The following is a 25,827-nucleotide window of genomic DNA, read 5'->3' on the forward strand; positions in this document are numbered from 1 at the left end:
CCTTGGTCAGATTCTATTTTCTTAGTTTTCTTAATTTGTGCTAAGTCTCCAAGAAGGAAAAATAATCATCATCGCTCTGTCCGTGCGCGCTCTGGAATTTGTTTAAGCAGAGAGTCAGGTCACAGCACCACAGACCGTGCTTTTTTCTGCTGAGGAATTGTATTTTCTTGAGTTTGTACTGAACCGCATGAACAAATCATTAAGTGACACAGTGAACGGGAAGAGAGAAGTATTCAAAAATTCTTTGACCTCTGCTACAAGGGTGGCTGACAGAAGACACTAGCTTTAATTGTTTGGTTCTGTCTTGCCAGTTTTTGTTTCAGTAAAACATTCCATGATCTCGAGGCAAAAGGTGATTGGGAAGGCAACATTTTGATTCTAATGGCTATATCTATTTTTCTTTATTCAGAATGATCAAAAATATTTTCATAGGTAAAATCAGATAGCATTTACACACAAATCACTCTACAGTTTAGCAGAAAGAGCCATATTAATTAGTACTGCTTAGGAAATGGAATTTAAACACAAGTCTGCAGATCTTTTGTCTTTTGCTCTTTTTTTTAAAGGAAGAATATTTGATGATATATCCACTCCCAACGGAGAAATTAGTGGGCTCAAACAGGTTTACTGGTTTAGTTTGTTTATCGCTTTGTTTCCTAACAAGAAAATAAAATAGCTACCTGAATTTTTTTTACCTGTATTAGTATATGTATATCTGTTTTAAACTCTCTTTCTTTACCCTGCAGAAAGGTATCTCTAGTACACTCTGATTTTTGTCTACTTTCATTCTTTTTAAAATAACATTCAGGGTTGTGTATTCCCATTTTAACATAAGAGGACTCATTTGCTTTGGAAGGGAAGCTTCCAGCAGCATTGAAGATACATAAGCTAATATATTTAGCAAATAATGTCAGAGAAACCTTAAAGCTGGTGTCTATCACATTTTACTGTCAGTAAGAACTGTCAGAATTCCTACTCTCAAGAGCAGTGTTCGAGATATTTAAAAATTGAAAATAAAAAAACAGAATCCTAGCTGTGGCATGGTGCCCTAGATGGGTAGTCACCCCCAGTCAGTGACTATGTGGTTTATCAAACCTTGAGATTAGTCTGATATGCCACTGGATCTACCAAACACTGTATACTGTCTCAGCACACAGAGTGTGCCTTACCCTAATCTGACTGTTGCCTTCCTGCCTAGGGAACCTCACCCTGGTTTTTGCTTACACTAGCAGAACACCACTGTGTTTATTGAAAACTACAGATGTAAATTCTTCGTGATGAAACCAAGATGGGAAAAAAGAATTCTAACTTCAATTTTTTTTTAAGTTTAATAATTTATTGTGTTCCGTTAAGACAACACAGAACTATTGCTTAGCAACACTGGATTAGGCAGAAAATAATTTAAGCTCCCAAATGAGAAACATTTGTAATCGAATATGCTCTAACACTTGCTTTACCACATGGCTCAACACCCTTTTGCTCACACATGGTTAAACACATGTTTGAACTGATGTTTTAACACCCGTCTCACACATCTTTACGCCCTTTGTTCACATATGCTTAAACACATGCTTTGACACTCTCTGAGCTCTCACTGTTGAACACAGGCAGAGTATTGTCTTAGGTCTCATGTTCTAAAGTTTCATTGGTTCGTAGCCTTCAGCCAAAGACTGGTGCCCGGTAAAGTCACAGCTCTTTCTACAAGATGACGTCTACTATTGTGTGCCTTCAGTCTGTCTAGAGAAGAGAATTCCTCATGGAGGTAACCACTGCCATGCTCCTTCATGTCTACCACACCCCCGAGTGGTGGCCTTTTCGAATATTTCAGCCCAAGCGTGTGACGTGTCACAAAGTATTGTTTTTTGCCCTGGCCAGTCTACTTGTATTTTCCCAAACTACCCTGCACTCTGAAGCCTTCCTCATGGCCAGATGTAGAATTTACCTGAGTGTTTTTCTCTTACATCTTACTTGGCGGTTTCAGCGGAGCTGAAAATATACGTACAGGAATGGGGTATTTGTGTTGCAGAAATCTGAATATAAATAGAGAAACTGTGGCCTCGCCTTGCTTACATGCGTCTGATTGCTTGGATCCTCTCTCTTCTTTTTGTTTGTGGCGTCTGCCATCCTCTTAGGCGAGGTGACTGCCTCCTCGTCACTCTGACCCCCTAGACCTGCCATTGGTGGATTCATAAAAGGTTGTCTCTTCCTCCTAAAATTATAGGATTCTATATGTAACAGTGGTTTGGAGTGTGGGCTTCTGAGCCAGACTGCTTGAGTTTGAGTCAGCTTAGGTTTCCTCATCTGAAAAATGGGAATAATGACAGTACCTACTTTCTTGAGTTGTTGTAAGGATTAAATGATACAACACTTATAAATCACTGTGTCCATCCAGCACATAGTAAGTGCTCAAAAAATTACTAATTACTCTTAATTCAAGTAGAATAAAAGAGTGACAGTAACCTAAATCTAAGCTGTGCTCTACAGTTTGTAAAATGTGTTTTATCCATATCTTTCTACGTTCCTACCAGAACATTGAGAGGGATGTAAACATATCCCCATTCCAGAGAGAGGCAAACTAAGAACAGACATCTTAAGAACTCTGCCAGAAATTGCATAGCCAGCAGGTAGTGAGCTTGACGGCTGGTCCCCTGACATCTAAAGGCAGTGTTTTTCCTACCATGTTACAAGACTAAGTCCTGTTACATGTACAAGGAAGTACCAGAAATGGCTCTTTCCATCAAAGAGCTTGCAGAGGAGGAAAGATACTGACACATGAAAAGTAACTTCCATTTACTGAGAAATAGTTATAAGCCAGCCTATACTAGGCACTTTTTAGTAAATTGTCTCTCTTAATCTTTACAGTAACCAGTTTGACAGATGAGGAAACTAAGGCCTAAAAAGCATAATGAACATACCCAGAGTCGAAGAACTAATAAGTAACAGAACTAGAGCAAGCCTGATTCCAAATAAAACCCATGCTTTTTATCCATTACTCATATTGGCTCTCAACCAATAACAATAAATGAGTTCATAGACAAACTACAGCTATTGTATAAGTCAATTTTGGATGAAGTATAGTCTTCCCCTAATAATTCCTGGTTATGCTGCTGTGTGATTGTTTGTTTCTTTTTTTTTAAAAACATTATAGAATGGATAACATGACAAGAAATAAAAGTTATGGGTGTTGCATGAAAGCATTTGTAAATTAAATCCACATTTAGTCTGTTCCCCCACCTTGATGAAATTCAGGCCTATAAAGTGTGCTGCCTGGCTAAATCTTCATGGAAATGTTCTTTTACAAGTAACCTGTTCTCATAATTATCTGAATATAAGAATCATTTAAATTCCGTGGCTTTCAGGTCCCAGAGAGTGTTATTGGATATTAAATTAAGTTATTTGAAAATAAGCTCTACTTCATTGACTGGATCCTAGAAGGTCAATATTTAGGAAATTGTATGAAGAATGACACCCTTGAGTTTGGTGAGTTGGAAGGGCAGTTTTCATAATTGTTATTAATAACTCAAGCTATCTTCTTAGCTGTCTTTAAGGATAACTTAAAGGTGACTGGAATCCTTGAACTAACTTTCCATGTGAGATTGGTTTGGACCCAGATGCAAAGACTAACAATCAGACCATTTAAACACAGAACAGGACCAGCCAGGAATAGCAACACTTGGATGCCTGACTCATAGATGTAAGCAAGAATTAGTGATTACTGCAAATGGCTGGAAGATCCCAGAGGAAAATTTGGGAGGCTCTTCATTCCCTTTTGCCCTGTACACAGAATTCTTAGTACAAATACCTGGCAACATCAAAATACAGGTGCAGATTTGGAATACATAAAGCCTTGCTTTGGTTTCTTTGTGTTTTAACTGAATTTCACTCTGTTGAGGTTCAAGATCAAATACTTGCATTTTAATGTAACATTTGCCAAATTTCCAAACCTCTAAGCACAAAATCCTCAGCCCTCATTTTTTTTGCTTGCCTGGAAATCTAGGTAGCATTGAGCCAAAAGTAGAAGTTATGAAGTGAGATTATACTTGATTAGGAACAAAAAAAGTCCTATGTCCAGAAATGCAGATGTGTACAGCAGTCCTAGGGGAATGTTGGTATTTGATCTCCAAGTCTTAAAGGTTCATGTTCCCAAGGTTAAGAGTTGCAGAGAGCCAACTTTTATTTGTAACTAATGCTGAAATTACTCTGGAGATTCTAGAAGTATTACATTACAAATCACTCAGCTTTGGAAATCCTACAGCTCGTGAGTTACAAATGTCACTGTGTGAGAGAAAGGGGCAATAAGTGAAGGACATCATTCATAAACTTAATTTATACCGTAGCAGCATGATCATGAATATACTGTATGAGAGTTTTCTTCTCAGTGAGAAAAGGAAAAGGGAGCATATGAAGTCCATGAGTCAAGACCCCAACTAAAAGAACCAGGAAGTAAAGGCCTCCTTGTCTGGGGGAATTTGAGTGGGGCCAGGGGGGCACAGTCAACTTGGGCTGCAATATCCTCCTTTTTCTAATATCTAACTTCATGACCTGGGGTGAGTTGCTTGTTTATTGAGTAAGGCTTCCATTTTGGTGAAAGTTAAAGCCTAGGTATTTACAGAATCATATCCTTCAACAAGCATGGCACCAATGGCCATCTATGAAAAAGGTACACATAACAGTTTACCTCAAGGGGAGAACTTCAGTGGAACCAAATTCAATATTAAAATCAAGAATAGTTAAAGGCATTAATATGTCACACAGCTGCCTGGGTTTTTTTTAACCTTAATAAACTGTATTCCTATAATAGGCACTTGGCACTCTCTGGTGTTAACTAGTTGGACTTGCTTTTCGGCTAGACCTTTCTTATTTTAAACTAAGTAGTGATCTGGTTCTTTGAATTTTCAATGACTTTAAGCCCAACAACAAAACAAAGATGGATAAATCTGTGTCTTGGTTACAGGAGTAAGCTATTATAGGCAAGATTCTACCTTTTACACTTTTCACCAATAATATCTACTACTGAATGTGTTTGTTTTCATTGTGAGGTTAATCTGCCCTTGCTATGAAATGTTTCTCTTTAAGAATTAAATCCATTAAGTCATCCCACTTTGGGAAGAGTTTTTAGAGTGATCTGAATGCATGACCTTAAAAATAGGGCTAGAATTTGGAATATAACGCATAACATATATAATTAATGTACAACATGTAAATGTGTGATATATCTTAAGGGGACAATATATGTCACCTACATCACACTAATAAATTCAAATTCAGGTTGTGCCATTTGAACAACTGCCACTTCACTCATCCTCACTAATGGTATTTTTCAGATCATAGATTTTGATAGATGCACTGTGGAGTGTAGAAATAATCATCATTTAGGTAGCTGAAAAATAGCTTGCCAAAACTGATATAATGAAAGTTATTCAAGGTGTTCTGTCAAAATCCTTTCCAATTAGTGTTGAGGTCTTAAAGGGCCAGACTTAGCTTTTTATTAATATGTTCATTTTATTAATGTATTTTTGATGTATGCATAGCATGACTACCTAATACATCTCATGATATTGCATAATTATGGTGCTTTTAATTTGTTATACCCCAGTCTATTCTCCAGTCTTATTTAAAATTCTAAATTACTTCATAGTTTCATAACTAATAACTCATTAGGAAGCCATGCCATGTACTTAAGGTTACCTCTAAGGCAATCCATATTTAACAAACTAGAGAAGTTCCTCACTACTTGACTGTCAGTGACCAGTTTAAATATTTAAAGTTATCATCTGACCCTTTGTCTAACCACTTTTAGAAAATGAAATAGTTTGTGTATAAAATGTAGGAAAGGGAAGTCCTTTCACATAGTCTTTTCCAAAATGAAGAAAACTAGCTGTCAGTAATCAAATACTTAGATAATACTATATATATATATATATATATATATATATGACACCATGCTGTTATTATTTTTAAAGATTAAAGGGCCCATTTTTTTCATTTTCTTTTTTCTTGTTATTTTTTGACAAGACATAGAAGTTTAAGTATGTCATTCTACAGTGATCAAATTCAGATTTGTTGTCAATCACCATAATGATTTTGCATTACTGTCTGTCTCTCTGTTATATCTCAAAAAGACAGCTTTTGACTTGTTTCTGTTCCCCTCCAAATGACGAGAAATTGAGACTGTTGTTTTTAATGCCTTGCTTTCTTTACCTCGATAAATGAACACAGTTAAAAATTATAATGGTTCAACCCTTTGCTTATTGAGGTGTGTCTTCCCTACATTATTTAGACCTTGTCTCACGATCTAATAAGTAGCTGATGTTAAAAGTAGTCCAGCATAATGCTATGCTATAGTGATGTGTTTTTTGTTTGTTTGGTTGGTTGGTTTTTTGCGGTACGCGGGCGTCTCACTGTTGTGGCCTCTCCCGTTGCGTGGAGCACAGGCTCCGGACGCGCAGGCTCAGCGGCCATGGCTCACGGGCCCAGCCGCTCCGCGGCATGTGGGATCCTCCCGGACCGGGGCACGAACTCGTGTCCCCTGCATCGGCAGGCGGACTCTCAACCACTGCGCCACCAGGGAAGCCCTATAGTGATGTGTTTTAACTAATGTTTATTCAGTATCTATTTGATAAAAATAGTGCTAGGTTCAGTAGGGATGCAAACATGGGGAGATGTGGAAGATACTTCATATGAGGCAATGAGATAATTAGGGTCTATTTTCTGATGCTTGTCTTGGTCAGAGTTCTTAGATTCAGGAGGACAGAATCATCTATCTAATTTAAGCAGAAAGAGAGTTATTAGAGCAGTGTATAGTGTCCTTAGGAAAGCCAGTGAAGCTCTTTTGGATGCTACAGAGCAGCAGAAGAGACCAACCGGACTCTCCAGGGACTGCTCACTGCTCACTGCTGCAGTCTTACCCCGAATGGCACCCAGGATACAGGAACTGAACTCCATAATCTCTACCGGAGGTGTCCCAGAAGAGCCAAATGCAACCTCCTCCCCTACACACACACACACACACACACACACACACACACACACACGCACGCACGCACGCACGCACTTACCAGAAGTGCCTGTTTTCTCCCATGCAAGTGCCTCATATTGCTCACATCCCTTTGCCAAGTCTTGCACAGAGAGACATCTGCCTTGCAGAACCTGGGTGATACCTGGAACCTGGTTGGTTGCAAGAGAATCTCGAAAATGTAGTTTTTAGGTTTCTAGCCTTCCCAGTCAAAGAAAGCTGTTAAAAGGGATCCGGAAATGTATGGAATGAGCCAATGCCCAGTATCCCCCAGGGATGCTGTGAAATAGTGATTCTCAAATTGTATTCCAAGGAATCCTAAAATTTTGCTTATGCACATAAAGGTTGACAAGGAGGAAGAAGAGACCAGACAAGCAGGATTCTATCTGGAGCAGCTCCATGTTAATCTGATCTTCTGTTGGGCATGTCAATAATCCTTGAAGAAAAGTTTTATCAAAAAAAAAACAAAAAATTTTTTTTCCCAAGTTTCAAAACCCTTGCTAACCTGCAAATACAGGCATACCTCAGAGATAATGTAGGTTCAGTTCCAGACCACTGCAATAAAGCGAGTCACATGAGTTTTTTGGTTTCCAAATGCATATAAAAATTACGTTTACACTATTCTGCAGTCTCTTCAGTGTGCAGCAGCATTTATGTCTTTTAAAAAATGTACATATTTAATTTAAAAATACTTTATTTGCTAAAACATGCTAACCATCGTCTGAGCCTTCAGCGAGTCGTAGTACCTCAAAGATCACTGATCACAGATCACTATAACAAATACAATAAAATGAAAAAGCTTGAAGTATTGCAAGAATTACCAAAACGGGACACAGAAACATGAAGTGAGCAAAAGCTGTTGAAAAATGGCACCAGTAGACTTGCTTGACACAGGGTTGCCACGAACCTTCAAATTGTAAAGAACACAATATCCGTGAAGCACAAAAAAATGAGGTGTACCTGGATGCCTCAATCTTCTGTCTACTGCTTTTCTTGTTAGCCAAGGTGTCACAGATACAGCCTAGCATTTCTTTCCATCACAAGCTTTTTAACAGACCATCCTTTCTTAGCCAATGTTTGAAAATAATTACAAATTATACTCTTCTGTCACGTGTCTCCTTAGGGAAAGTGCTACTAACAGGCCCATTCATATTAGGGTTTTTAAGGGGAAGTCACCACCTCCTGAGGACATCTCGGAACACCTCAGTGGTGGAGGGCTACCCCTCCTCATAGCCTTAGGGATGAAGAGACTGGACACGTTTAACTACGCTTCAGCTAGTTTGTTTCATTCGACTTCAAAAACAAAATTAGCAGTAACAGGAGACAGTGGTTCCATGGGTTAAATTAATCAATGTGTGCTAATTAAATAACCGTGGTACCTCTGCCATTGATGCCTGTTTCATTTGGTGGAGAGCTCTTAGTGAGTCTTAACCGACTTTGGTCTCTGTACTTTTAATATTTTGTCATTCGAACTAAATTGAAGGAAGACAGTGTGTAGTTTAAGCTGAAGAGAGAGCTTTTATTTCACATATATTGGCCCTCATGAAAGGATTTCGTTTTTCATCTTTTTTTTTTTTTTTTTTTTTTTTTTTTTAGAGTTGGTTATCTCTTCTTTTAAATATAGCAGTGTTTACATGTCAATCCCAAACTTGGAAGTGTTTCTCCCTCATTCCCTCCAGGACATCTCCCACCATACTACATATGGCCTTTCCCACTCTGTAACTGCTCCCCTTACAATGGATATGCCCTAAAGGAACCTGGATTTTGCTACCAATCCACTACTTACCCATCTTTCATGTGTTTTCAGAGTAGCCTAACCTCACCCCTACCTGTCATGCAATGTCCCAATCCCAGACCTGATCTGCCGCCCCAGAGGCAGACGAGCAGCCAACGTTTCTTTAAAGTAATGGAAATTTTCATCCTGTACACAAGGCACTGTTTGCCGTGTTATTCCCACTTGCTTAAAATAGACTTCAAAATATTCTGGTTTTGTTATATTTCCCACAGTTTTCTTATATTAAAAAGTGATGAGTTTATTGAAATATTTGTAATACAAAACAGAAGAACCTACACATTTTAAAAATATTAATTTCATATGTCTTGTTGAACATCTTGACACTTCTAAAAGGTATAGAGCACAAAATAAAACTCCCTGTAAGCCTCGTCATCCACTGAACCATCGTTGACACTTGAGAATGCCTTCTCCCCGCCTTTCTCTATGCATGTTTTACCTGCAAACAATTGCATATTTCATTGGCATTTTAAGTTTTAGAAATTTGTCTGTGATTCCTGTTACGCCAAATAAAATTTTTTAAGTTACTGTCCTAGTTTGGCAGGTTATGTATTTTAACACAAAGAAATAGAGTCTGCCAGAATTATTTATCTCGGTTTAGCTTATAAAAGTCCTTTTGGGTCACATTTTTGCCTTTTTTTTTCTACCGTCAGCTGTAAAACATCAGAGCAGAATTAGCAGCTGTAAGTCCTGGTTGCACTTTATTAAGTTTATGGTGGACTTTTTCAACCCTGGTCCCGGTGAAGTTTATTTAGATAAAAGGTTGATAACATTCTTCACCCCAAAGTTTTTTTCTTTCTTTCCCATTAAGACAGTTCTTTCCAGGGACTTCCCTGGTGGTCTAGTGGTTAAGACTTCACCCTTCCACTGCAGGGGGCACAGGTTCGATCCCTGGTCAGGGAACTAAGACCCCACATGCCGTGCAGTGCGGCCAAAAAGAAATAAAATAAAAAAGACTGTTCTTCCCTGATAACATTCAAGAGGTTAAACATGAAGAGTCATTGCTTCTCTCTCCTATAAACAGACCCATCCTTCCACTGTGTTAAGCCAGGTTTATAAAATATGTAATCTCACGTGCAAAATAGAATAATTCTGTAGTATGTGTGTACGGTATGTGTCATACTGTGGGTTTGTTGAAATACAAAAGAACCCAGAAACATTTGTATTTTTAAAAAGACTGGGCCTCCACCATACCCTGATGCACAGAATTCATAATTTATGCTTGAACATATTTAAATAACTGGAGTAACAGGTCTAGGTAAACAAGTTACATTAATTACAAGAGTTAACGTGAGCTTGAGAATATTTGTGTTAATGCTTCATTTTTTTCAAGTAAGACTCTGTGCATTCGTTACACAGAGGACTATTCTCCCAAAAGTGGTAAAAATGCAAACACTCATCTCTAATGTTTTATGCCATGTCAGCTACATCATCGATAGGATTCTTTGTTTTAGTTATTCTTCTTACCAGAGATAAGCTCTAAAGGATGTACTCTGCATACTAACTGAAGCATTACGCAGTACTTCTGCCAGAAAAGTCCCTGAATATTCCAAGTAAGAATTAAAGGAAATTTTGCATGACATGGCGTATTTAAAATATTTCCACCATTTGGTGATCTAGTTTTTGATGGCCAAATATACCAATAAGTGTTACTCATCATATTTATACAAAAATCATGTTGTGTATATAGGTATTCATTTTGTAGCCTTTCCCACTTAGCAAGTTACTGTGAACATTTCCCCTTGACATGAAATATTTTCCTAAAGGATGTTTCTTACACAGTTTCCCTCGTGGGACTGCAAAGAGCAATTCTTAATTTGTGGGTAGAAATCCAGAGCTAGCAAGTTTGTGCTGTCCCCATGGTTGCGCACATTGTTCCTAAACCATGGGCTTGCTGGCCCTCAAATTTCTGTAGTAGGTTTTCTTTGGGATTAGCTTTGGGGGGTGGGGGAGGTAGATGAGAGGAGCTACCATCACGTTCCTGATTAGACCACCTCCTCTCCAGCATATTTTCTCCTTTGGCTCTATCACTTTCCTCCTTTTAAGTTCCTGCCTGGGACTTCCCTGGTGGTCCAGTGGTCAAGACTCTGCCCTTTCAATGCAGGGGCGTGGGTTCGATCCCTGGTCGGGGAACTGAGATTCCCGCATGCCACGTGGCATGGCCAAATAAATAAATAAATTCCTGATTATTCTTAGCCTTCATCTCCTTTTGGTCACCAGTAATTGCTTCCCTTTTGGAGGGCCTCCTCTTTTTCAGCTTCTGGTTGCTTTGCTGACAAACACCTCAGAAAAGGGACAAAAAATGGAGCCCTGTAGTTTTATAGGTAAAGAGTTTATGGATAAAGACTTTTTTTTTTGTGTGTGGTATGCGGGCCTCTCACTGTTGTGGCCTCTCCCGTTGCGGAGCACAGGCTCCGGACGCGCAGGCTCAGCGGCCATGGCTTACGGGCCCAGCCGCTCCGCGGCCTGTGGGATCTTCCCGGACCGGGGCACGAACCCGTGTCCCCTGCATCAGCAGGCGGACTCTCAACCACTGTGCCACCAGGGAAGCCCCTGAAGACTTTTTTTTATCCTAGTTCCCAGTGCCCCTAACAGTGTCTGTCTTCAGGCAGAACTGTCCCTCGGTGCCTTGGGCAAGGCTTCTGTGGTCCCTCTGCATCCTTCCAGCCACGCTGTCCTCTCGTCACCTGCATTACAAATCCTTCCTACCCCCCAGACATGCCTCATGCTCTTCCTGGACCCGTTCAACAAGAGGGGCTCCATGTTGCTTTAATTGTACTGCCCCTGTGGATGTATCTGCATAGTATGCCTGTATTTTATTTCCGTCAGCACCTGTCTCATCCACCCTACCACATGGTAACTCCTTGAGAGCAAGAGTAGGTCTCTTATATATGACTCTCAAAGCACTGGACACAGTTGCCTGCACATAGAAGATGCTTGGTAACCACTGGCCCAGGAGAATTTTTAAACTTCTGATTTGAAACTATCAATTCTCTTCCAGTTAATGTCTTTCAATTTTATTTATTTAGTGATATTGCAGAGTAAGTTTGGAGATCGCCTGTGGCTTATATGAAAGCACGGAATGACCTATCTTGGTTATGTCTTGAAGCAATGCCCAGAGAGAGGCCAGTTCCAAGTTGAGATACACTCTCAGCTCGTGCCATTGCCTGTTGATTTTTTTCCAGGCCAGTAACATAACTTACCTTGGAGAGTCTTGAGCTATACACCTTAGCTCTGATTTCCAGAATCTTCCTCAGCTTTGTTAGTCATTCCGCATTGTTGTTCTTTTGTGTGTATGAGCATGGGGACCTTGGCTTTTGGAATAATATTACATCGCACATCAACTTCTGCCTCAAAAGAACTTTTCTTCCACAATTTTCTGCATTTCTGAACAGGTTACAAAATGTCACAATTCAGTAGGGCCAATTATTAGATTTTCATTTAATGGGCAGTTTTAATGTTCTCAGAGACTCTGAATAGTAATAGCATTTTAAACTACTGCATTCCATTTAAAGACTCACAACCACTTCTTCTCTCTTTGAGTGTACCTAGTTATATTTTTGGGTATCATTTAAATTCAGGCTCCCAATCTGTAGGAAAATCAATGAGCTAATGAATAGCCTCATTTTTTAAACTTTTCAAGTATTTTATCCTAATTATAAGGCATATCTAGTGACATTAATTTGATGAAATCCCAAATCATCAGATTGTGCAGAATAGCCTTTACCATGGAGTACTTTAGAGCATTTTCAGTTTAACAAATGTACCGTTTTTTAGGACCAGATCATGGCTTTGCTTACTGTGAGAAAAACTTTCTACTGGTAAGGTCTGGAGTCCATGTCAGTGTAGGTCAAACTTTGTGCTTTTATTTTTCATAGTTGTTTGTTTACCATGTTTTATTTAACCTATTAAATGAAAAGCATTCCTGCTATAAATAATAATCACCCCTGATGTATCTATAGCAAATTCTTCTTGGTAAATCACTCCCACATGCACTGTCCACCGGCTTGGTGAGCTTCAAGGTTACTCTCTGGCCATACAGTGAGTAAACGGCAGAGTCAAGTCCAAGACCAGTGACCTTCCACAAACAACTGGTGTGGTTCATGTAAACCACTTCATATCCTGTGGGGAACAAGATGGGGAGTCAGGCAGCAACAGTGATGACTGTTTGAGTCATTTATTTTCTGCCATGTCGTTCACAGCTCATAGGCTGTCCTCTGGGACAACAACAGAAAATGAATTCTCCAAACTGATGGAGGCTACAGTTTGAGAGAAACCGACACAGCAGGCGTCATTTCAGTCCTTCCTGCTATCCAGATGCCTCTTTGTGGTTCTCTGTTTTAATCCTTGTCCCTCTTTATCCTATTCAATTCTCTGTCCATTCTCCAGCTGAAGACATCTGACACTTACTCTCAGGGAAGTAGAAATCACTTACAAGCATCGCTTGAGCAGTCCTCATAGCTGCCCAGTAGGATAAGTCCAATGTAGGGAATGGAAGCCCCTCACTACTCCTTCAACATTGGAATGAGTCACCAAATTAGTAACCAAACCTAAACCTCCTGGTTCCCAGGCTGCTTCTCTGTTTGTGATCTACCACCAGCCAGAAAGTGGTAGGTGTCACATTATATCCAGCTGGCCAGTCAGCAATTTAAATTTATTCTTGCATACCTCCTTTGATTGGACCAATACAGAAGCAACATGTATTTTTAGCAAAAGCTCGTGGACTGTGGAGTTACAAAAATCAAAGTCTTCCTGGAAATAACTCATCTTCTTAATGATTTCTCTACTAGGCCCACAATAGGACTCAGTAACTATCTGTGGGCTAAATGATATAATCCACCTAAATGATATAAATGCAACTAAAGGTATAATCCAGAGGGGAAGAAAGGAAAAAGAACGAATGGGCTGGAGATGTGAAACTGAGCAGAGAGGCACTTCCCTTTCTAAAGAAGCTGTGCTTAGTGCAACGCGTGGCCTAAAGAAAATCTGGCATCGGGACCGGCTTGCCCCGCCCGATTTTCCACTCGCATTTCACTTCCACCCCTCCCTCCCGCAAACATGAACTGATTTCCTTCTGCTGCTAATGAAGACTGCTGCCAGGTCAAGGGATTTTGATTACACAGCGTCTCATTGTGCTGTATGCAGATTTAATGGATTCAGACCATCAGGATGTGCTCTCCTTTTGTTGTTTTTAAATTTGGGGTGACAGATGTTGAGCACCTTTAAAATTCAATGGAGCAAAAGGTGCATCTAAAATGAGGAGGCCTCTACAACCACGCCCAGGTTGCGAGGGACACATTCCAGTCAACTCAGGAGTTTAGTTCCACTGAACTCCTATCTCGTGTTCGTGATACGGGACCCGTGTCCTAGCTCCAGGGAGCCTCTTTCCATGTCTACCTGACACTGCCTGGAATAGCCCCCACTTCCCATCCCCTTCTGAACCTCTGGGTTTGGAGGCTGAGCTCATGGTCTACTTGGATGACCCCTCCCTCCCCAGTTCCTATCTCTCTCCGACCACTGCGCTGCACTCACCAGCCCAGTAGGGTAATAGTGCTCACTTATTAGTTAAGCCTCTTAGGAACTTAGAGACCAGGACTTTCCTTCTCAGTTTAAGAACTGGAGAACCTTGCATATGATTTCCTTTTTTTTTTTTTTTTTTAATTTATTTATTTTTGGCTGCGTTGGGTCTTCGTTGCTGCGCGGGCTTTCTCTAGTTGCATCAAGCCTCGTTGCGGCGCACGGGCTTCTCATTGCGGTGGCTTCTGTTGTTGCGGAGCATGGTCTCTAGGCCCGCGGGCTTCAATAGTCGCAGCACGTGGGCTCAGTAGTTGTGGCGCACGGGCTTAGTTGGTCTGCGGCACGTGGGATCTTCCCCGACCAGGGATCGAACCCGCGTCCCCTGCATTGGCAGGTGGATTCTTAACCACTGCACCACCAGGGAAGTCCCGCATATGATTTCTTAATCATCGTTATTGTCATGATTGCTGTTGTCATCTTAATTGCCATTTATTTAAAGAGCACTGAAATGCTAAGTGCTGTATAATCATTATCTCATTTCATTTCATTTAACCCTCAGAGCAAACCTGTAAGGGAGGCATTATTATTTTCTTTTACAGATGAGGAAACTGAGGCTTAGCAAAGTTCAGTCACTTGCTCAAAGTCACACAACTATCAAGTCTCAGCCAGGATTGCAGCCAGTCACGTCCATCAGCCTTAAGAACTCAGCTCTTGGGCTTCCCTGGTGGCGCAGTGGTTGAGAGTCTGCCTGCCGATGCAGGGGACACGGGTTCATGCCCCGGTCCGGGAAGATCCCACATGCCACGGAGCGGCTGGGCCCGTAAGCCATGGCCACTGAGCCTGCGTGTCCGGAGCCTGTGCTCCGCAACAGGAGAGGCCACAACAGTGAGAGGCCCGCGTACCGCCAAAAAAAAAAAAAAAAGAACTCAGCTCTCCTTGTCTGAAACCTGACTGAAACCTGATACCAGCTGGGTTCTCATCCTGCAGTCAGCCTCCAAGGAACCTAAGTAACTATATGTGGACAAAGTGAAACGTCTATTTACAAATCAGACTATGCTTCTATTAATATGTTTCGTTTAGAGTATCGATGATGTTTTCAGTGATAAAGCAAGAGTCAGATTTTTAAGGAAATATCTAAGCATATTTACCAGCTTCTTTCAGCTTAAATGGGGAAAAAAATGCTACAGTAGTGCTGAACAACTCATGTCTATATGCCAAGGTTGGCATATGAAATAATTTCCCAAGAGGTTGCTACCATAAGGCAAGGGGCAAAATGGCAGAAGAGGTCTTTGATGCTCTCCATGTTTTGTGGTGCCCAGCTCTTTTCTTCCGTTCTTTCCTGCCCACCCCACCCCAGCACCTTTGTCACCTCTGATGGCCTAATTCTCCTCACTGTAACCCCACCCGGGCCGGTCTGTCCCAAAAATGCAATCCCCAGTGGAAGCAGCCCATGAAAGAGAATCTCCGGGGAAAGCAGTCTGAGGCAGGTGAATTACACTAAGACTTAATCTTGGGACATAACCGAGTTTTATAGGAGTAGAAACGGAGACAGGTAATATCATGAACTCTGGACTTTTACCTCTGCTTAGGACAGCCCACTGTTTTCCATGCTGTCTTGGATCTCTGCCCAGATCCCCTCTCGTCACTCCGTGCCTTTCCCCTGCTTCATTTTTCTTCATAGCACATGTCACTCCCTGGAATTGCTCTGTATACTTCTTGGTTTATTAGTATCTACGTCTATAGAAAGGAAGCTCCGTGAGAGCAGGAACTTTGCTTTGCTTGTTGCTAGAACCCTAGCGTCTGCAAGAGGGCCTGGCACGTAGTAGGTGCTGAATAAACATTTATCGGGTGAAGGGATCAGCCACTTGTCATGCCTCTTCTGAGCAGGGCAGCTTTTACTTTAACCCGGTTTTCGTCCAAAAGGACAAATTTAAGTAGCTATCAAACTCATGGTTTTACTGTTATCATTCCTTGAGAGGAGGTGAATTTCTTTTTCTTTAGAAGGCCAATTTCAACTTGACGTACAGAAAACAGTTAAGTAAATACTAGCTCAGGTGGTGCTCAGGTGCAATAAAGTCAGGAAAATGATATCTGAGTGTCTGGCAAACACTATGAGATCAGAAAATATTAGTGGGCATCCTTCATGTGAGTAAAAAATTGTATTGATCTACACAATTCATCTTGAAATAATTATGAGCCAACTTTTTCAATCTCACGTGACGTGTACTGTGTTCATGGTTCTCTTAGAATTATCTTTGGCTTTGGGAATTATAAGTAATGTACATAAAATTAAATCCAAAACATATCCACATTTGAGTTCAAATATTTCCTCTTTTAAAGTGTAACCATGACTTTGAAGTTGGGTTAAACCACAGATGTGTGTTTTTCTTCTATTCAGGTTCAATGATACCTGGTAATTTGGCATGTAATGATGGGGTAGGCTCAAGGATGTTCAAGAACAAATTGTACCATACTGTTAAGTTCTCCCTAATCTTACAAAAATGAACCATCACAAATTACTGTATTTTAATATCTCCTGAAACTCTCCCAGCAAAAAGAAGGAAGATACACTAATGACTAATTTAAATGCTAGAAGGCGGGGAGGGGTTGAAAGATAATCTCAAGTAAACCAAATTAGCCTACCTATCATTATGATTATTTTTAAATCACAGCGTCTCATGGAAAATGCGTTTCTGTGGTGCCGGGTTTCAGGGATACTCTTTGTTAAAACCTGTGTAAATGAAGTTATAAAATTGGAACTAGTAGATGGGGCAGGTGATTGGACAGGGGGACAATAAATAGTGGGGTTGAAACCCTCTTGTTAGTTAAAATATTGGTTTCTGTATGTTAAGAAAAAATATCTCACGCTCTCCGTCTAGACCTCTAGACCTGTAGTCAGTGAGCCTGTGTACTTCTGTTTCCCCGCCAGATATTTGTTCCTGGCTGAAAGGCATTTTATGGTATTTATTTGATGACACACACCTGCTGGGTAGATGAAAAGCTACTGCTCCTGAGGATGACCTACTTCAAGCTTCTGAGGACTTGGGCAGGTTGTCCTGCCACATCATTTGAGCCCATCTTGATGTCGCCTGTTGAACATATGTAAGACGAGTGCATTTGCAGACTTGTCAGAGGCAGAGTTGCTAACCCCAGGGAAGAGGTTTCAGAGTCAGTAATGACTTTGTAAGTGTACTGAGACAGGGAAGGCACACTGCTTTACCAAACCCACCTCTAGCATAGGAAGTGCTGCTCTCAGCACTCGGGATGGGGATTGGCCCAGAAACCTGCCCCCGTGTAGTGGACCATCTGGAAGGGGGATCTTACAGGAATCCACGTAATGTGGTCCAGGGTAAAGAGATGGACCCCAGGTGGGAGGTAGGGAGAGTGAGGGTCCAAGGTGACATGAAAGAAATTCTGATGCAGTGTTTTCCTGGGAGTTCACAGGACAGAGAGAGATTTCTAGTTGAGATCAAGGAAGAGCATGGGATGTTTGAAATGCATGGAGACACTGTCATCAGCTTCGTCCTTTGAAGCCAACTTGTTTTTACATGTTCATTTCCACAAACATTTATTGAGCACCAGCTATTGTGACGAGGCAGACCTTAGGCCCTAAAGATACAAATACAAATAATTTATATCCATCTCTCAGTGTACACAGTGTAGTAAGAAAGCATACCTAAACAGGAATTTTATTATAAATGTAAATATAACAGTAGAGGTACACAAGGAGTTCTTAGCCCTGTCGGCCTTCCTGGGCTTGGTGATGCCCAGCCTGAGTTCTGCAGAGTAAGTGCAAGTTAACCAAAGAAGAGAAAACTGGGAAATGGAGGCATGAAAATGATACGTTGTGCTCGGAAGCGACAAACTGTTCGGTTTTACTGAATAGTGAAAAAGGTGAGGTGGGAATCAGTGGGTCCCTTAGAGGGGCTGTAGCTTCCCTACCCATCTCATGAGCCCCTTGCCACCACTGCCCGAGTAAGTGGGCTGCCCCTGCCATGTAAATGCAGCTTCAGAGCAAGTTCCGTCCTACCCCTTGCTGCCCTAAGCTCCCCCGCGTGGAAAATCCAGAGATTCCATGAAGAGGGGCCACTGACCCACTGCTGAGAAGTTATAAGCTCTGAATCATGAGTGAGTTGGGGTTTTACCTGGTGATTTAGAAGGAGTCTTTCTCCATTACTTTTTTTTTTTTTTTTAATTCATTTTTGGCTGTGCTGTGTCCCCGCTGCGGTACTCAGGCCTCTCACCGCAGTGGCTTCTCATTGCGGGGCATGGGCTCTAGGCGTGCGGGCCCCAGCAGCTGCAGCACACGGGCTGCAGAACGCAGGCTCAGTAGTTGTGGCGCACAGGCCTAGTTGTTCCGTGGCACGCGGGATCCTCCCGGACCAGGGCTCGAACCCGTGTCCCCTGCATCGGCAGGCGGACTCCCAGCCACTGCGCCACCAGGGAAGCCCTCTCCGTTACTTTTATTTGCGTGTCTACAGCTCATGGTTTGAAAGCCTTGGCTCCAAATGACATATGCCCTCGGTGTTATTTACTATATGACTCTCCTTTTGGGTCTCCTTCCCTCCTCTTCCAGTTGTCTGTTGCTGTGTAACGAATAACCCCAAAAGGTAACGGCTTAGAACAACAATTGTCATCTCTCACAATTTCTGTGGGTCAGGAATGGAGAGCGGCTTGGCTGGGTGTTCCAGCTCGGGATCTCTCATGAGGTCATCTTCAGATCAAGCCTGGAACCGGAACAGTTGGGAAGAGATAGGATTCAGGAGTAGCTAGAGACTGGCTGGGACTTTCTCCCGTTACCGCTTTATTAATCTCAAGGCCTTTCCATGTAGTCTGTCTACATGAGCTAGTCTGGGCTTCCTTACGGCATGGAGCCTCGGGCTTACCAGCTTAGACCCCCCAAAGATGAGTCCCAAGAGCAAGACTGGCAGAAGCCGCATGGCCTTTCTTAAAGCCAGCCTAGGAAGTCACACAGTGTCACCTCTGCTGCATTTTCTTCCTCAAGACGGTCACAAGGGCCCATCAGGTTTCGATGGGAAGGGACATAGGCTCCGCCCCTTGAGGCAGGGGTGGCACAGTTGTGGAAAATCAGTGGGATGGGAATATTTTGTCACCAATTTAGGAAAATATAATGTGCCACACACCCTCCAAGAACATTTTCCTCTGCTCACGTAATCCTTTAAATTACCTAAATATTAATTCACTCATTTTGCTGTTGCCCGAAAGCTTTCTAGTTCCCTTTCCACACCAGAATCCAAGGCTTCAGTGCACACACAAGAACCAAAACACCTCCATTGTCTGAATGAGAGTCAGTCACTCTAGTGTGTGGTATTCCCCTTACGATGATAACACTTTATAAGCATATATACCCTGTTGCCCCATCTTCAAGGAAGCTCTACCTCAATCAGGCACTCGTTTTGTTTTTTTAATTTACTTTTTATTGAAGCATGGTTGATTTACAAATGTTGTGTTAGTTTCTGGTGTACAGCAGAGTGACTCAGTTATGCATTTTTTTCATATTCTTTTCCATTACGGTTTATTATAGGGTACAGAATATAGCTCCCTGTGCTCTACAGTAGGACCTTGTTGTTTATCCATCCTGTATATGATAGTTTGCATCTGCTGATCCCAACCTCCCACTCCATCTCTCCCCCACCACCACCCCCCATTTGGCAACCACAAGTCTGTTCTCTGCGTCTGTGTGTGTGTTTCTGTTTTGTAAATAGTTCATATGTGTCATATTCTAGATTCCACTTATAAGTGATATCATATGGTATTTGTCTTTCTCTTTCTGACTTACTTCACTTAGTATGATAATCTCCAGGTCCATCCATGTTGCTGCAAATGGTATCATTTCATTCTTTTTAATCAGGCACTGTTAAATCCAAATATTGCTCATATCTTTCCCTGAGAGGCCCCTTTTTATCTAACCACAGCAAACTTGAGCTTCAGGAGTGAATGATTTCAAATCTGTCTTTTTATTTGCCGTTCACTGTATAGACTGATGGTGCTCTTATAACAGGGTTGGTCAGTAGCGTTTTGTGGAGTACAGGATATCTCCGTGAGTAAAAAAAGAAAAAAGTTTAAAAAAAAGGGCCCAGACTTTGGCTTAAGGAACTTTAAAAACTGAAGCATTAGCATGTTCTTGGTAGGAAACCTTCTGATGTAAAGTTAAACTATTGATGTAAATTTTACATTTTTAAATAAGTACTATTGCAAGTGTGCTATCTTAATGAGGGCTTTTAGATTTTACACATATGTAGTGAACAGAAGTTGAGTTCTTTAAATATTTTCTGTTAAACGTATATGATACATGAGCACTGGATTGGAGGGGTTTTTTCACCCTTGGATAACCTAGAAAAGAATATAGCTCTATTTTAAAATCCCTTCCAGTTCAAGAGTTATCCAAGCAAACAATATTGACCAAGGTGTTGAATGCACCAGTAATAATAATGCTAACCTTTCATAAAGCTAAGTAATCAGGAATAATGCTGAAAATAAGAAGACAGTCATTTATTTACTCTATTTGGCATTGTTAGTACTAATAATGCATTTCAACACAGTGGAATTGCTAGATAATGCTTTTGTGACTTTTATGCAGGTTATTGTTATTTAAATGAACAGTCGACTGCACTGTAATGAAGAAATGCATGCTTTTCCCAACTCAGTTATCAACCAGGATTCTAGGAAAATGAGAATTTGTGTCTGCCTTCATTCACAGAGCAAACTGGAGGTCACTGTTTTCAATACGAACCTTTTTTTAGCTTTTCAGCAGTGAATAATTAGGAGCTGCTGCTTCTGAAATTACCTGTATTCACTGTAGAGAAGGAAAGACTTTTATCTTCCACGATGAAATACATTTTCTCATTCAAATTTCATCATTCTTTTTTTAAAACGGCATTTTACACCGCTGAGTCAATCCTGGGTAGCATAAAATAAAAGAAGTAGATTTTGTGTGCTGCTGTAGCCTTGTTTATTCAATTTACTTCCTTAAATTTCAGCTCCGCCTTGAAAAATGATCCAAATGCAAAAATGGGTTTAAAGCAGTTGACTATATACAGCAGTTATCCACGTAGAATACTATTATACAAACACATGTGTTTTTTGCACTTTGATTTAAATTGAGTTGATCCTTGATCCTTATAATTTAATGATTATGTGCTTCTACTGAGTTTTTAACAGCTTTGTTGAGATACAGCTTACATATTATACAATTCACCCATTTAAAGTGCACAGTTCAATGGCTTTTAGTATATTCACTGAGTTGCGCAACCATCACCAAATCAATTTTAGAACATTTTCACCACCCCAAAAAGAAATCTGGTACCCATTAGCAATCACTTCCCATGTCCCACTAGCCCATGACAACCACTAAACAACTTCTCTGTCTCTGTGGATTTGCCTATGCTGGACATTTCATATAAATGAAATCATATAATATGTGGTCTTTTGTTTTGGGCTTCCTTCACTTAGCATAAGGTTTTCACGTTTCATCTATGTTGTAGCATGTGTCAGTACTTCATATGTTTTTGTTGCCTACTAATATTCCATTGTATGGATATACAAATTTTATTTATCCATTTATTAATTGGTGGACATTTAGGTTGTTTCTATTTTTTGGCTACTATGACTAATGCTGCTGTAAACATTCACCTAAAAGTTTTTGTGTGGACATATGTTTTCATTTCTCCTGGCCGTATACTTAGGAGTAGAATTGCTGGGTCATATGTAAGTTTAACTTTTGAAAAAGTGCCAAATGGGGCTTCCCTGGTGGCACACTGGTTAAGAATCCGCCTGCCAATGCAAGGGACACGGGTTCGAGCCCTGGTCCGGGAAGATCCCACATGCCGCGGAGCAACTAAGCCCATGTGCCACAACTACTGAGCCTGAGCTCTAGAACCCACGAGCCACAACTACTGAAGCCGGCACACCTAGAGCCTGTGCTCCACAACAAGAGAAGCCCCGCTCGCCGCAACTAGAGAAAGCCCGCGTGCAGCAGCAAAGACCCAACGCAACCAAAAATAAAATAAATTAAAAAAAAAAAAAGTGCCAAACTGTTTTCTAAAGTGATTGGACTGTTTTATATTCCCATCAGCAATGTATAAGGGGTTCCAATTTCTTCACATCTTCCCCAACACTTGTTATTGTCTGTCTTTTTGATTACAGGCATCCCAGTGGGTGTGAGGAACTATCTCATTGTGATTTTGATTTGCATTTTCCAAATGGCTAAGACGTTGAGCCTCTTTTTATGTGCTTATTGGCCATTTGTATTTCTTCTTTGGAGAAATGTCTGTTTTTATTGAGTTTTTAAAAATTCTGTTACCTCACCTTAGGAATGTGGCTAGCAGAACTAAGTTGGAAATAAATATATCTTCCTAAAGGGAGTAATTTTCAAAACAAATTTACAGATCGAAGACATTGTTTTTACAATGGTAGTATTTCTGGGTTATAGAAGAATTGAATTGCTCTCAGGAATCAGTTTACTTCTGAAACTTTTTTCAATTTGATTAGCAATATATCAGATATTGGTGGTCCCAGCGTCATACCTAGAAAATGGCTTAAAGATCAGTTTGTCCAGTTAACTCATTTTACAGATTAGGAAACTGAGAGCCTAAGAGATGAAATATGTGGGTCGCAGAGAATTAATGATAGATATAGAACTATGCAGGTGGAATCCAGATAACTGAACATCTCTATTTAATTTAGAGAGAAAATAATGCACTCTTCAAATGGGTTCTTACTGATTTAAAAAAAAAATGGTGAACTGCTCTGCAATTAGAATCCACAATATTTATTTCTGGGTATTTAACACATACTATTTTATTTTATCCTCATAGTAACACATGTAAGATTGATATTATTTTTCTGTCCTATTGTGTGTAGGGAAGCAGGTTAGCTAGCTTGTTGAATGGCAGCTACATAGTGAATGGCAGCTACATAGTAAATGGCAGACTCTAACCCAAACCTTCTGATTCCAAGTTCATGGTTTTGTTTCCTCTGGTCTTTACAAAAAGACAGCATCAACACATTGTTACCCATGCCATCTTGAGAGCCTTTTGTTTCTGGTCACTAAATCACTGACGCAAGTAACCGATAGGTGGCATCATGGAGCATCATTTCCCATCATTAATATAGTTATTCAGCAGCACTAATATACCTAACTTTGGAAATAGAATGTAAGTTTCAAGTGAAAGAAGGATTGTTCGAGAATAAAAATACAGTACCTGAAAGGATCTACTAATATAATAACATATTTCTGGAGTCCTTTTCAGTTGCAAAGCACCTGGCTTACACTTTTGATTTGATATTTATAATTATGCAAGACCACTTTTTCTGTTGTGATGGATTTGTCATATTCATGATGACACTAAGGCCTGAAGGGCTTTAGCTGCTGCACTCATAATGGCTCAGGCAGAGCTATATCTCAGATCCAAGTCTCTTGGCTCCTGTGTAGCCCTGTGTTCCCTCCAGTGTACCATGCTCCGCCTTAATGATGTGCTGAAGGACACTCATTTGAAAGAAGAGAAGACTTTACGCCATTATTCCAGGCAACAACAGAGCTATGAACAAGTAGAAGTTATAGGGAGGCAATTTTGAGGCCGTATAAAGAAGACTTGATCTGCTCAACAATGCAGTGTGTTGTCTTGTGAAGGAGTGAGGTCTCTTGTCATTGAACTGTTCAAGCTAGGGCTGGATGACCATCTGGGAGGATGCTCTAAAAGGGGTTTCTGCATTGTGTTTGTGTGTGTGTGAGTGTGTGTGTGTGTGTGTGTGTGTGTGTGTGTGACTGTTGTCAAGAGAAATGAGAAGGCACTTACGGTCCCTTCCAACTGTGAGATTGTGGGTCTTTGTTCTTAGTTAAGAGAATAAGCTGGTTTAAGAGGTCCTCTGTATCCTTACTGAAGAAAGAAACTTTGAGAAACTCTTATCCTGCACAGTTAAAGGTACAGGGTGTTCTGTTTAAAAGAGAGTAGCCAAATTTATCAACCTGAATTACTAGTTTCCAAATGGTTAGAACAGCAGTTCCCGTGTATGTTTATACACTCAGCACAGCAAAGCTTCCATGTTCAGATAAGTTTAAATATGAGCCTTTAATATGTCATTGTCCTTTGTGATTAGCGAAGAGGGAGAGAAAGTGTGCAGCAGTGTCAATTTTATTTTCACAAAGCCCTTCAGAAACATGTTTGTCAGTCTCACCCAGTGGCTCTCAGCTCTGGTGGCACATGAGGATCACCCGAGGAGCTTTTTAAAAACACTGATGACCAGGCCCCAGCCCAGACCAAATGAATCCAGATCTCTCAGGGTGGGTTCCCAGCGTCAGTATTTTTTAACAGCTCTCCAGATGATTCTCCTGTGAAACCAGGGTTAAGATGAACTACTCGAGTGTAAGCATAAACTCAGGCAAACTCTGGACATTTGCTTTGTAATTTTGGCTGCTCTTTGGAATTCAGGTAATCAGTTTAGAGCCAAAGCTCATAAGTATGGTTAGAGGCAGCATCTCACGGTGATTCACGCTGCTGCTCTAGAGCCAGACAGGCTGGCTTTGTCCTTTTACTAGTTCTGTGACTTTGGGCAAGTTATTTTAATCTCTCTGTGCCTCAGGTTCTTAATTTGTTGATGGAGATAATAATGCTACTTATATGATAAAAGCTAAGGTAAACACCGGAAAGGAAATAAAAACTTGACATACTATGATATTACAATCATCGTCGTCATCATCGTGTTGTTTTGCTGTTGTTAGTAGTGGACGCTGTAGCAGTAGTGCTCCTGGCATAGGAGCTAAGCACCTATTGAGAAAGCAGTCTGTTCTACACAAGGCTGCAAACGGACCCGACCTTACTTGAAAACTAAAGACGTTTCAGCCACTTTAGCAGCAGCGTACTGCCTCAGATTCAGAACTTTCCAATGAAGAGGAATGTTTTGTAGCAAGTTTTTTGGGGAGCTGAGGCTTAAACCAGGTAACCTCCTGCAGTTCGATCCAGCTCTAAAGAACGGGCCAGAGCTCTGCCAACCAGGGGCCTGGACTGAAGGGTGATGCTGGGTTTCTGTTGGATAACTGGGAAAGGCATGCACTATGTATGGCAGGCTGACCTCCCAAATCCTCAGGGTAATCTCAGTTAACCGCCCACCTGCTAAACCATGGGACCCGCAGTTCAGAAAGCATGGTTGCTATTCAATAGGAAGCAATGGCTCCAAACACCAGCGTCCGTGGCTAATCGTGCAAAAAAGGTGAATACAATTAGGGTGTGTGGGACAGCCTCAGAGAAAAATTAAAGTGCACGATAGGCATAGTTTCTATTTAATTTTCAGTTGAAATAATTTGAAGTGGCTCTAGTCACTGCGGATACAGTAGCAAGAGTCCCTTACTCTCTAGGGTTTAGTACAAGTGTGGACATTTCATGGATATTACAGGTTCTCTAACACACAGTTTCCATCAAGACAGCCTCCAACTGCAATTGTGGAAGTTGGTGGAACATTCCTAGGAGGAGCTCAAAGGATTGTA

At 40.9% G+C, this 25,827-nt stretch overlaps 1 protein-coding gene across 15 annotated transcripts in view; it reads left to right on the forward strand.

The window, feature by feature from the left end:
• Positions 1 to 25,827, forward strand: part of VTI1A (vesicle transport through interaction with t-SNAREs 1A) — a 368,132-nt gene that overhangs the window by 233,163 nt on the left and 109,142 nt on the right. Inside the window, exon 9 of one of the 15 annotated variants that reach the window (XM_060125932.1) lies at positions 17,254 to 17,577. The exons of 13 other annotated variants lie outside the window; for them this stretch is intronic. In XM_060125932.1, the coding sequence (XP_059981915.1) occupies positions 17,254 to 17,296 (43 nt within the window). In that variant the 3' untranslated portion in view covers positions 17,297 to 17,577. Of the gene's footprint in view, positions 1 to 14,923; positions 15,195 to 17,253; positions 17,578 to 25,827 lie in introns of those variants that run through there. One more of the 15 variants, XM_060125937.1, reaches the window with a different exon arrangement.

This window comes from Lagenorhynchus albirostris, chromosome 16 (assembly GCF_949774975.1).
Source record: "Lagenorhynchus albirostris chromosome 16, mLagAlb1.1, whole genome shotgun sequence".
Taxonomy (NCBI): domain Eukaryota; kingdom Metazoa; phylum Chordata; class Mammalia; order Artiodactyla; family Delphinidae; genus Lagenorhynchus; species Lagenorhynchus albirostris.